The following is a 12,368-nucleotide window of genomic DNA, read 5'->3' as shown; positions in this document are numbered from 1 at the left end:
CACACACACACACACACACACACACACGATACTTCAGGATTTCCTACAATATACAAGAGTAGTCAAAGACTCCCTTGGGAGGTGTGGACTCTCCTTCCCTGGAGGCTTTTAAGCAGAGGTCGGATGGGGCCACCTGTCATGTATGATCCAGTTGAGATTCCTGCATTTCAGGGTGTTGGGCTTGAAGACCCACGGGGTCCCTTCCATCTCTGCAATTCTATGATTCTAATGGGTGTCAAGCTCACTTGAACACGCATTGCATTTTACATTCCTGATGCCACAAAGCTCGTTCCCTACCACCTACCCTCCTCGCACCTAATTCTCTACCACTGTACCTTCCCCATTCCCACACATCCCCGGCAAAGCACACAACAACAAAGGAGACTGTTTGTGAAGCTCCCGGCCACAAACACCAGGGCAATTTGTGCTTGGGAGGAGGACGTGCCTGCGATTAACATTTGGGTGTGGGCAAGGGGGTGTGCATGGGGGAGAGCATGCTGTTTGAGATGTGGGCCATGAAATGTTGGCGAAGAGATCAAGATGCTACTTGGATGCAGAACCTGTGGCGCTGAGCTGCCAGCGTTGGGGAGGGGGAATCGAAGGCTACATTCAGAAACAGCATCCCAGGCACCAATCCTCTGCACACATTTTACCTGTGAGCAGGGCATGGGTGAATTTGTCAGTTTAGGTTTCTGGGGGGCTCTCTCGTTTTCCCACTCTTAAGTTCAGTTCCCCACATTCCCACATCACTCTGTGAAAGCTATTTTTTCAGCCTTCTGGAAAACCCACCAGCATCTTAATTCCAATTTCTCCTAACATGCACAAAACAATTCCTCCCCCCCCAAAAAAAATATAACGCACGTTATCTTCAACAATATTTGCATTCTTGCACGCGCTGCTTGGCTGGAGGGCCGCATTGCAAAATTCGGAGAAGAGCGAATTTCTAAGGGCGGCGATGATTCCGTTCTTGAATTGGCGATGTGCAAACAAGGCGGGTTCGCCTTCAGATGAGAAAACGAATCGGACCCCCTGCCTTATCCCTTCGTAGGGTTTTTCCTTCGACCAAACCTGGCAGGATCGGTAGATATTAAGTGGCAGAGCCAGGATCGGACCGGGGTGAGGGCATGGGAAACAACCACTCAGCGCCCACCTCTGGCACCCACCTCCAGAATGAAAAGTGTCTCTCTGTGTGCGCCGTTACAGAAGAAGGTGATGGAGGTTTCCCTTGCTAAAAAGGTGGAGGTGGAGTGCGGGGCTGAGGGGGGAAAGTTGAGGGTGGTTCATTTCTCCATCTCTCACCCCTTCGCCCTCCCTTCCTCGCCCCCACGCACCATCACCACCGCCCTCCCGCGGGGCTTACTTGCATCTTCGCCTGGGGAGCGCAGGTGGCGAGGGGCGATTACGCGCGGGCCGGCGGCGTCGCGGGGCTTCCTGCTTGCCCCGCCCGGCCCTCCAGGAAAACAAGTCCGCCCACCCGGGAGCGGCGAGGCGAGGACCCGGCTCTCCTTTCCCCGAAAGCAGCAAAGACAAGGCGGTAGCTGTCGCCACTACTTACGTTGCTGCCAAGATCCTGGAGCGCTACGTTCATGCTGGCCATGGAGACGCGGAGGGACCCGGCGGGCGCCGCCGCCTCCTAGCGCCGGACCCAGCCACGGGCGAGCCGGCCAGGAGCTGGAATAGGAACGGCGGGGTCCTCCGCCTCGTGGGCCATGCCGAGCTGCTCCACCAGGGGGGATGCGAGCGACCGTTGGGCGGGCCGGGCCCTTCAGTCCCTCCCTGCCCAGCGCGCCACGAGGAGAGGAGACGCGCAGTGAGCGCACGCGGAGAGTTGCTATGGCGAGCCGACCATCGCAGCAGCAGCAGCGCTCAGCTCCTCCCAGCGCAAGGCAGACACCGGGCCTTGCAGTGCCGCCGGCGGCAGAGAAGGTCAGCGAGCGCGGGCTCTGCCGCGAGGACCGAGTGGGTGGGCGAGCGGAGTTGCTCCGGCGCGCTCCCTCATCTCTCCATCTTTACGCACGGGCACACCCAGGCGGTGAGTTGACCGCCAGGCTTCCAGAGCTCTTTTTGGGAATGAGACCGACTCCACCGCAGAGCTTTCGGAACAAACCCTTCCCGGAGTTGCTAGTCTTCATGGAAGCAAAAAACAAACAAACCCAACAACCCCAAACCAAAAAGCCAAAATAGCCAACCAGCACAAAACACTTGGGAGCGTTCGGGGGTGGAATGGTGAGCTCCGGTTCTAGGGATGCCCAGCTGGAAGGAACAACCCCTTGCAGGCAGCCTGGTATGGCAATTTACCTCATGTACAGCCTGAGCCTAGGAAGAGTTTCTTTTTAACAGGGAGAAGACTTTCTGCACTTGCTCTTCATCTAGTAGAGTAGGAGAGCTGGAATTTTTTTCCACACCTGGCAACTTATGCGCCCCTTTGGTTTCAGATAGTACAAGGGTTGTTGTTGTTTAGTCGTTTAGTCGTGTCCGACTCTTCGTGACCCCATGGACCAGAGCACGCCAGGCACTTCTGTCCTCCACTGCCTCCCGCAGTTTGATCAAACTCATGCTAGTAGCTTCAAGAACACCATCCAACCATCTCGTTCTCTGTCGTCCCCTTCTCCTTGTGCCCTCCATCTTTCCCAACATCAGGGTCTTTTCCAGGGAGTCTTCTCTTCTCATGAGGTGGCCAAAGTATTGGAGCCTCAGCTTCACAATCTGTCCTTCCAGTGAGCGCTCAGGGCTGATTTCCTTCAGAATGGAGAGGTTTGATCTTCTTGCAGTCCATGGGACTCTCAAGAGTCTCCTCCAGCACCATAATTCAAAAGCATCAATTCTTCGGCGATCAGCCTTCTTTATGGTCCAGCTCTCACTTCCATACATCACTACTGGGAAAACCATGGCTTTTACTATACGGACCTTTGTTGGCAAGGTGATGTCTCTGCTTTTTAAGATGTTGTCTAGGTTTGCCATCGCCTTTCTCCCAAGGAGCAGGCGTCTTTTAATTTCGTGACTGCTGTCACCATCTGCACTGATCATGGAGCCCAAGAAAGTAAAATCTCTCACTGTCTCCATTTCTTCCCCATCTATTTGCCAGGAGGTGATGGGCCCAGTGGCCATGATCTTCGTTTTTTGATGTTGAGCTTCAGACCATATTTTGCGCTCTCCTCTTTCACCCTCATTAAAAGGTTCTTTAATTCCTCTTCACTTTCTGCCATCAAGGTTGTGTCATCTGCATATCTGAGGTTGTTGATATTTCTTCCGGCAATCTTAATTCCGGCTTGGGATTCATCCAGCCCAGCCTTTCGCATGGTGAATTCTGCATATAAGTTAAATAAGCAGGGAGACAATATACAGCCTTGCCGTACTCCTTTCCCAATTTGGAACCAATCAGTTGTTCCATATCCAGTTCTAACTGTAGCTTCTTGTCCCACATAGAGATTTCGCAGGAGACAGATGAGGTGATCAGACACTCCCATTTCTTTAAGAACTTGCCATAGTTTGCTGTGGTCAACACAGTCAAAGGCTTTTGCATAGTCAATGAAGCAGAAGTAGATGTCTTTCTGGAACTCTCTAGCTTTCTCCATAATCCAGCGCATGTTTGCAATTTGGTCTCTGGTTCCTCTGCCTCTTCTAAATCCAGCTTGCACTTCTGGGAGTTCTCGGTCCACAAACTGCTTGAGCCTTCCTTGTAGAATTTTAAGCATAACCTTGCTAGCATGTGAAATGAGTGAAATTGTGCGGTAGTTGGAGCATTCTTTGGCACTGCCTTTCTTTGGGATTGGGATGTAGACTGATCTTCTCCAATCCTCTGGCCACTGCTGAGTTTTCCAAACTTGCTGGCATATTGAGTGTAGCACCTTAACAGCATCATCTTTTAAAATTTTAAACAGTTCAGCTGGAATACCATCACTTCCACTGGCCTTGTTATTTGTAGTGCTTTCTAAGGCCCATTTGACTTCACTCTCCAGGATGTCTGGCTCAAGGTCAGCAACCACACTACCTGGGGTGTACGAGACATCCATATCTTTCTGGTATAATTCCTCTGTGTATTCTTGCCACCTCTTCTTGATGTCTTCTGCTTCAGTTAGATCTTTACCACTTTTGTCCTTTATTATGGTAATCTTTGTACGAAATGTTCCTTTCATATTTCCGATTTTCTTGAACAGATCTCTTGTTCTTCCCATTCTGTTGCTTTCCTCTATTTCTTTGCATTGCTCGTTTAAGAAGGCCTTCTTGTCTCTCCTTGCTATTCTTTGGAAATCTGCAAATTACAAAGTAATCTTTGGAAATCTGCAAAGTACAAGGGTAGATGAGTCTTAAAAGCCTGAGACACAATTTTCATGGCTCTCTAGCAGCTATAGTGGCTCATCGGTTGCCAGATGTGAAATATATTGACATTATTTTCCTACCCCACTAATCTGCTCCCGCTCCCACTCAAACATTAAAAACAGGAGCTCTCTGTTGGATTGTTTAGCTGTGATTCCTTCATTGCAGGGGTTGAACTAGATGGCCCTTTAGATTCCTTCCAGCCCTGCAATTCTAATACTGCAGCCCTGGGGTGATTTTGTGCAGGGCAGCTATGCATCGTCTTTTGTGTTTAATGTGTGTGCCACATGATGTTCATGACTGATTCTTAACAGTGGGGATCTTTACCTGCAAAATCAAGACTGAAACTCTTGGTGCCTTAGAGACCAAAGACCCATCTAGACTGGTGTTTCTCCCCTCCCCCATCTGGGTGTTTTCTGCAACATATAATTGTGCATTTTTTGGTCTCTACAGCCACAGCAGATGCTGTAACTCTCCAACAGCTTGACTTCACCCCCAATGGTGCACTCTTCCATTGTCTCTCAAGGCAGACGGATGGCAACAATTTTGCCTTAGTGCTTGGCTTATACTGGACTGGACCACACACCATTAATCTTTAGTACTTGTTCGGTGATGCTTCCCCAATGCATTATTGCTACATGGAGGGGCACTCTTGCACTACAACAAAAGCGGAACAGCAACAAACAAACCACAACCTGGAACCTTTGAGGGGTAAAAAGTTGCAGGAAGTGAACTTCTCCAAGCCTTTCTCCTCAGGTCCCAAGGATCCTCAGACTGTCACGGTGTCTCTTATCTTCTGAGGTTTTGACTAAGCCAAAGGCTTTGGGGCTTGTTGATTTAGGCTGCTTCCACCCTGCCCACCTGGTCTTTAGGAGATTCCACAGCTAGGTGGTAAATCACATCCTTTGCAAAAAGTCCCAAGTTCTTATATTTAGCAAGTTTTTACAATGTCTCCAGCAGACACTATTGTACACAAGTTCCGAGTCCTTGCTAACAGCAGCTCTCCTGCTAAGGAAGTTTCTCAAACCCCTTCCTTTCATCTACCTTGCCTTTTATGGCTCCTCTGGGGAAATGCTTGCCAATTCCTCTTGGCCTTCCTGCTCTGTCTTCCTCCTTTCTCTCTTTCCTTGTCTGCTTTCCTTTGTATTTGTGTCTCTGCTTCTGGGAGCCTCTCACTACCAATTCTGCCAATCTCCACTCCTTCCCCTCCAACCTTTCCCTTCCTGGGACTTCTCTCTGACACACTTAATAGTTGCCGGTTTACCCTGCTACTCTTTTTTCCAGCATGTGGCCTTGCCACACCCCTTCTGGCACACTCCATGCACAGCTCTCAGAGTGCCTGGTACACAACTGTCCCGGTAATTCCTCTCCCAGGACTTCAGTAGGAAGCTTTGGGAGATGTGATGATTGCAAACAAAACAGAATGACCACTCCAAAACGTTGCAAACAGTACTGAAAGCGGGATTGTGTATAACCTTCCCAATACCATCATGTGCACAAATAGTCATGAATGCACAATATAAATGCCATATGGAGAGGCCCTGGTTGATTTTGGCAGAAACTAGTGTGGACCAGGGACCACTCTGTCAGGTACACAATGATCTCTTCACCATCATCTCATTCCTAGTAGTTCACTGTTTGTGTATCCTGTACCCACTTTTCCTCCTGCAAAATTAACAGCTTGCCTGGAGTCCTGGGTCAGGGATATCAAGCTTCTGAGAGGCTCAGCTAGAAGGCATTATTTTTTAAAGGATTGGGGTGCTTCTGTAAGTTTTAAGAGTGTACTATTATTTTGGTTATTGGCTGTTGTTCGGATTGTATAACGGCTGCTTTGTGAAGCTACTTTCCTAAAATGCAGAATGCTAGTCTGTTCAATAAATTTAACAAACAAGGCCTAGGCAAATAAGAACGAAGTCTCTATGCATGATGCTGAAAGTTCAGCCAACTGACTTAGCCCCAGGAACGTCTCTCTAGGAGGGGCATTCCAAATGTGTGGGGTGGGACAAGTGAAAAAGCCCTTTCTCCCGTCACCTCCCACCTAACCTCAGAGGTTGGGCAGACTTAAGAAATGCTTCCAAAATCTGCTCCGGTGCCCACAGGACAAGGCAAGCCTGTTGCTCAGCACCAAGGAGAGTTCCTAGTGAGCAACTTGCTTTTGACAAGGCTTGGAAATGAACTGAAGTCTTTTGAGCCTCTGCATAAGAACACAGGAAGCTGCCTTAGAGCAAATCAGACCATTGCCTTCAATGACTGGCAGAGGCTGTCCAGAGTTTCAGGCAGCAGTTTCTCCCAGCCCTACCTGACAATGCTGGAGGTTGAACCTGGGACCTTCTGCATGCAAAGCATAGGCTGTATCACTGAGCTGCAGCCTCTGTGACAGGAGGGAGCCAGCAGGAAACCACACTGAGAAAGTTGGCATCAGCTCTTTATTAGCTTAAATAGGATCTACACAGGAGTGCCAGGCCTACTGAGCACAACAGCTCTTCTCTGGCAGGTCTTGCCCCCATGAAACACATGCGAAGACTAAAGGTCCCCACCTCCCCACAGCTGCCTAAGTCCCTGCCTCTTCAGGGTTTTCCCCAAGCAATCTGAGACTGTGCCTGAGTGAAGCCAACTTCTCCACTCTCTTCATACCTCTTCTGTTTCTGGGAGACCAGGAGGGAGGGGAGCTTGTCACCGTAGGAGGGGGAGACACCCGCGCCTCTTCACCAGCTGGATTCGTCTCTGCCTCTTGGCCTCCCTCCTCCCTGTGTCACCTTATGCCTCTGATTCTGGACTTCTCTCTGACACAGACTCCTCCCGCTAACTAAGCCCTGTTTCCTTTTCAGCTTCCGACACCTCCTCCTCCCAGTCTTCTCCCTCTGACCACTCATGATCACCTACCACCACTCCCTGGGCTCTGAGCCTTCTTCCCTTGGGGGATCCCCAGCAGGTTCTTCCCAACATTCCTCTGCACCCAACCAGTCTGTGACACTCAGCTTCTATTCCACTTCTCCTGCACTCCATGGGCTCCTGAGTTGGATGCTTCCTACACTGTTGGGCTAGCAAGGTACTTTGGGAAGCATTTCCGAGGGAAGACACACATGTTTATCCTGGTTTGGTTTTATGGACTCTGGTGCTGTGGTATCTGATTCAGTAGGTTTCTGCCAGCCAGCCTTGGGTTCAGTGGTCCTCTGATAAGCAAGAACATAGTTTGACTCCTTAGCTGATGACACTGTATTCTCAGCTTAGTGTCCTGTTCACTGCTGGACTTTAGGATCACGACACTGATGATGACCAGAGAAGTCACACGGTTATGACTTCTGGGCACGAGTGCTGCAATGGAATGTGGCTGCACTTTTTTTAAAAAAATCAAAATGGGCACAGGATTAAGTAGTTACAGGCCGCCTTGTCACACCCCGAGGGGAGGAAGGGAAAAATTTAAGTGCACCATTTATTTACAAATTTATAATCTGCACTTCCATAAATATATAGCAAGGCAGAGTACCAACATACAAGAGTAATAAAATCAACGAGATGCATAAAAGCACCAACAAAACATCAATAATTCTAGCTGACAACTGTCCCCCTCTTTAAAATGGTTGTGTGACTCAGGCGGCAGCCCAGATGTAAATAATAGCTGGGAGGGAGGTTTGAGCTGCAGCATTTTTTGCCTGTCATCAGCTGGGAAGCTTGATGAGTGCCATCTGGTGGAGCTGCGGGTAAACAGAAGCAGATTGTGTTGTAGAGCAGAGCATCGTTGAGGACACATAAAAGAGCTGAGCCAAGAACATGGGAAAGCTTCTAGTGGAACCATGCATGGCAAATAACTCCCGTGGCACCTCAAAGCCCTCCAGATTTATGGAGGCAAAAGGCTCTTGCAGACTTTTGTTGTGGTTTAGTCGTGTGGTCATGTCCGACTCTTCGTGACCCCATGGACCAGAGCACGCCAGGCACTCCTGTCTTCCACTGCCTCCTGCAGTTTGGTCAGACTCATGCTGGTAGCTTCGAGAACACTGTCCAACCATCTCGTCCTCTATCGTCCCCTTCTCCTTGTGCCCTCCATCTTTCCCAACATCAGGGGCTTTTCCAGCGAGTCTTCTCTTCTCATGAGGTGGCCAAAGTCTTGGAGCCTCAGCTTCAGGATCTGTCCTTCCAGTGAGCACTCAGAGCTGATTTCCTTCAGAATGGATAGGTTTGATATTCTTGCAGTCCATGGGACTCTCAAGAGTCTCCTCCAGCATCATAATTCAAAGCGGACTAGACAAAAGTAAATAACCACACTAGCAGAAGTCAGTGGAATGATGTCTGCTAGTGAAACAAGACTTCCCCCCTTGCCAAAACTGCTCTGGAGAGACAAGATTAAGTCCCCAAACAGCATGCAGGGGGAAGAAGATAGGAGATTGTTCCATCAGGCAAGCATAATGCAACCCTTAATTTTAAAGTCACAATTTTAATTTTAAAGCCACAGGACATGTCTGAAATTTTACTGCAGTTTTTGCTTTACTGCTCTCAACTCAGCTACTCATGTTATTTGAGATGAGTAAAGCAGCATATCCTCCAACATTTATCTGACAGGGAAGTCCCATTCCATAATGATAATTTTAGTATCCATACCCTACACATCTTACTGGGTTGCCCCAGCCGCTCTGAGCAGCTTCCAATATATATAAAAACATAATAAAACACGAAACGTTAAAAAACACACCTTTCCTATACAGGATTTCCTTCAGACAGCTTGGGGGTTGGATAACTCCATACCCTCCAACATTTATCCAATGAAAATAGGGACACCCTAAGGAAAAGCGGGACATTCTGGGATCAAATCAGAAACCGGGATTGCTTCTCTAAATCAGGGACGTCACTGGAAAATAGGGATACTTGAAGGGTTTGAAGCAACAGTGGCAAATACTAAGCAGAACAACCTTATCCAGCTATTGCTATAACCTTTAATTTTTAAAAGTGTTCAGTACCTGGGGCTGTAGCAGAAGCAAGGAAGTTTGGATGCTCAGAAGAGTTATTGAACCGAGGAAGCCTGCATTTTACTGCCTCAACATGAAATAGTCTCAAAAGACACTCCTTCTTAAATTCTTCATTCTTAGGCTGCAGTCTTAAACAGTGAGTCCTAATTTCAAACAAGCATTGATAGGGACTGAAATGTTAATGCTACTTTCATTATGTTCCAGTTAATGTGTGTTGGATCAGCAAACCAGGATCGAGTGGTGGAGAACATGACCATGGAAGGTACTTTGAGGCAAAATGGTAGTGAAATTATAGAAGCAGGGGACTGGGGAGGTGTATGTGGAAAAGTACAGGCATTAGGCTTTAGAAATGCTTTTCTTTTTTTGCAAACCAGTAGGTAGCGTGTTTATTAAATTATACACATATAATTCAGATTTTACTGAGCTACGCCATTGGGGGGGGGAGAAGTTGCATATTTTAATGCTCTGCAGTATATAAAACCTTGTGCACATACAAAGGAGCATGTCAGAGAGAAAAGTCCTAGTCTAGCATTCTCACTGACATAATCACTTTTGTATGTACCACTCTGGCATGCAAAATGCCACTGCAGATGTTAGTGGGCTTCAGATGCTGCCATCGCCAGTCAGCATGGTCAATAATTAGGGGAACTAGGAGATGAAGTCTAGCAAATCTGGAGGGCCATAGGTGCACCAGCCTGGCTTTATAAATAAGCCTCTTTCCTGATAAAAATTGGCTATCAGAGCCCGTATGGAATATATTACCTCCCCCACCCCAACCAAGGCCATAGAAAGCATTCTGACTCCTGATGCTGATTATAGACCAGGGCTAGGGAACCTCTGGCCCTCCAGATGTTGCTCCATCATCCTCAGCTGGTCTGGCCAATGGGACTCAGGGCTGATGGGAGTTGTATTCCAACAATGCCTGGCCAACAGACCTGGCCTACAGGATCCTGCCTTGGAGCATTTAAAGGCACCAGGACGATTAACAATGGAGCGGTCAAGGAGAAGATGTGAATGGCCTTTGTCGGATCAAGGCCAGGAAAGTAAGCGTTTGCCAGATCTATTTCATGAGTCCATCAATACAAGCTGCCAAGGCTGGGGTGACAGCCAATTAATAAGTGCAGCAGAGCCAAACAGTCGAGCCAGCAGCAGAAAAAGAATGCCATTGCTATGTAACAGTGTCTCTGGAAGCCAAGTCAAAAGTAAGGGCTTGCAAGGGAGGAGCTGGGGGAAACCAACCCCAGAAAGCAGGAGTTTGGGGTCAAAGAGTCATAGGATGGTGGACACAGAGGGATTATAAAGCAGGCAGGGAGATTTGAACTTGAATATATAGAAGGTGAATCCTGGGATTCTTGGGGAATAGCCTTGGGGAATCTGCTTTGCTTTTGCCTGCCTGAAATGTATTATTGAACTCTGATAATGCCTCTTGCTTATTTCAATCATTTATTCGTGCACCATCCAGATTTTCCTGAAAAGTTTCTTTGGGAAGATTGAACTTGGCTGTCCAAAGTGGGAAGTCAACGCACACCAGTAGCTTCTCATGTACAATGGTTCCCAGACACTTCAATATCAATAACAACTCTGTTTTAGGAGGAACATTATGGGGGTCGATGCTGCCCCCGCCCCCAAAGCATCTGCCACCTGTGACAGGTGCTGCTTTCTGGCTAACGGTAGGGCTGGCCCTTTACAGCTATAACATTCAGCATGGAACATATCCATGGCTTTGTGATAGCTGTATGCAGGGTGGGCTCACCCATGAGACAAGGTGAGGCAACTGCCTCAAGCAGCAGGATCTACAGGGGCAGCAAATCCTGTTGTCAATCTTTCTCTCTCTCTCCCCCCCCCTTATTCCTGAAGTAAATCTTCTCTCACCCCTTCTTCCCTGGTGGGGAGGGGGATGCCATTTTGGGATCTGCCTCAGGTGCCAAAATGTCTTGGGCCAGTCCTGGCTGTTTGCTACCTCCAGGAATCACTCTCCGGATACCAGTCACCTGTGGGCTTTCCAGGTGCACCTGGCTGCCCAGGATACTGGGACTGAGATCATCTCTGGAGTCCTTTGGCTACAATTAAACAAAGAATGGGCTTTAAAGCTGTGAGTAATTAAAATGGAACACTCAGGACGAGACGGTTAAATCTGTTATGATTAAATGGGCACAGGATGTTGGGCATAACATTATGTTTGCTGACTGGGAACAGTTGTGGACCACAGGTATAAAATTTACGGCATGTAATACCCTAAGAGAGAATACTATGAAAATGATTTATAGGTGGTACATGACCCCAGTCAAGCTTGCAAAAATCTATCATTTGCCCGATAATAAATGCTGGAAATGTAAAGAAACTGAAGGTACATTCTTTCACCTTTGGTGGACGTGCCCAAGGATGAAGGCTTTCTGGGAAATGATATATAATGAACTGAAAAAGGTATTTAAATATACCGTCTTGAAGAAACCAGAGGCCTTTCTCCTGGGCATAGTCGGCCAATTGGTGCCAAAGAAGGGTAGAAGTTTTTTTATGTATGCTACAACAGCAGCAAGAATACTTATTGCAAAGTATTGGAAGACACAAGATTTACCCACTCTGGAAGAATGGCAGATGAAGGTGATGGACTATATGGAATTGGCAGAAATGACTGGCAAAATCCGAGACCAGGGAGATGAAATGGTGGAGGAAGATTGGAAGAAATTTAAAGACTATCTGCAGAAATACTGTAAAATTAATGAATGTTAAAATGATGTTGGACTGAAAAGGAGTGGTTTTGGTAATAAGGTTAATAAGAATAGGTAAATATAGATAATTATACGGATGAAAATATATAGTTATAATAGGTTAAGACACAGAGTAAAGATGAATGAAAGAGGGTAAGGATTTGCTGAAAAGACTTAGAAAACGGGAATACAAAAGGGGAGGTGTGAGGAGGTCAAGGAAATAAGCAAATGAGCTTAAAGATACTGAAAAATGGATTTATTCTTTTTTAAAAATATTTTTTCCTCTTCTTTTTTCTATTTCTTAGTTATCTGGTTTTTGTATTTTGTATCATTTTCTTTTTTTTCTTTTTTTCGTATTCTTTCTAGGTTGCTTTTTTGTTAA

The 12,368-nt window shown here is 47.3% G+C and overlaps 1 protein-coding gene across 3 annotated transcripts in view; it reads right to left on the bottom strand.

The window, feature by feature from the left end:
- ECE2 (endothelin converting enzyme 2) overlaps positions 1 to 1,858 on the bottom strand; it is a 46,327-nt gene extending 44,469 nt beyond the window's left edge. The window contains exons 1-2 of one of the 3 annotated variants that reach the window (XM_083504088.1): positions 1,361 to 1,530; positions 1,164 to 1,255 (exon numbers count right to left, since the gene is read on the bottom strand). Coding sequence is in view for 2 of the 3 variants with exons in the window: in XM_083504086.1 (XP_083360212.1) it covers positions 1,556 to 1,597 (42 nt within the window). In the remaining variant the exon portion in view is untranslated. Of the gene's footprint in view, positions 1 to 1,163; positions 1,256 to 1,360 lie in introns of all 3 variants that reach the window. The other 2 variants (XM_083504087.1, XM_083504086.1) reach the window with 2 other exon arrangements.
- Between the last annotated feature and the right edge of the window lie 10,510 nt (positions 1,859 to 12,368).

This window comes from Podarcis liolepis, assembly GCF_965112155.1.
Source record: "Podarcis liolepis genome assembly, chromosome: 5".
NCBI lineage: Eukaryota > Metazoa > Chordata > Lepidosauria > Squamata > Lacertidae > Podarcis > Podarcis liolepis.
This window is presented reverse-complemented; position numbering and strand designations above follow the sequence as displayed.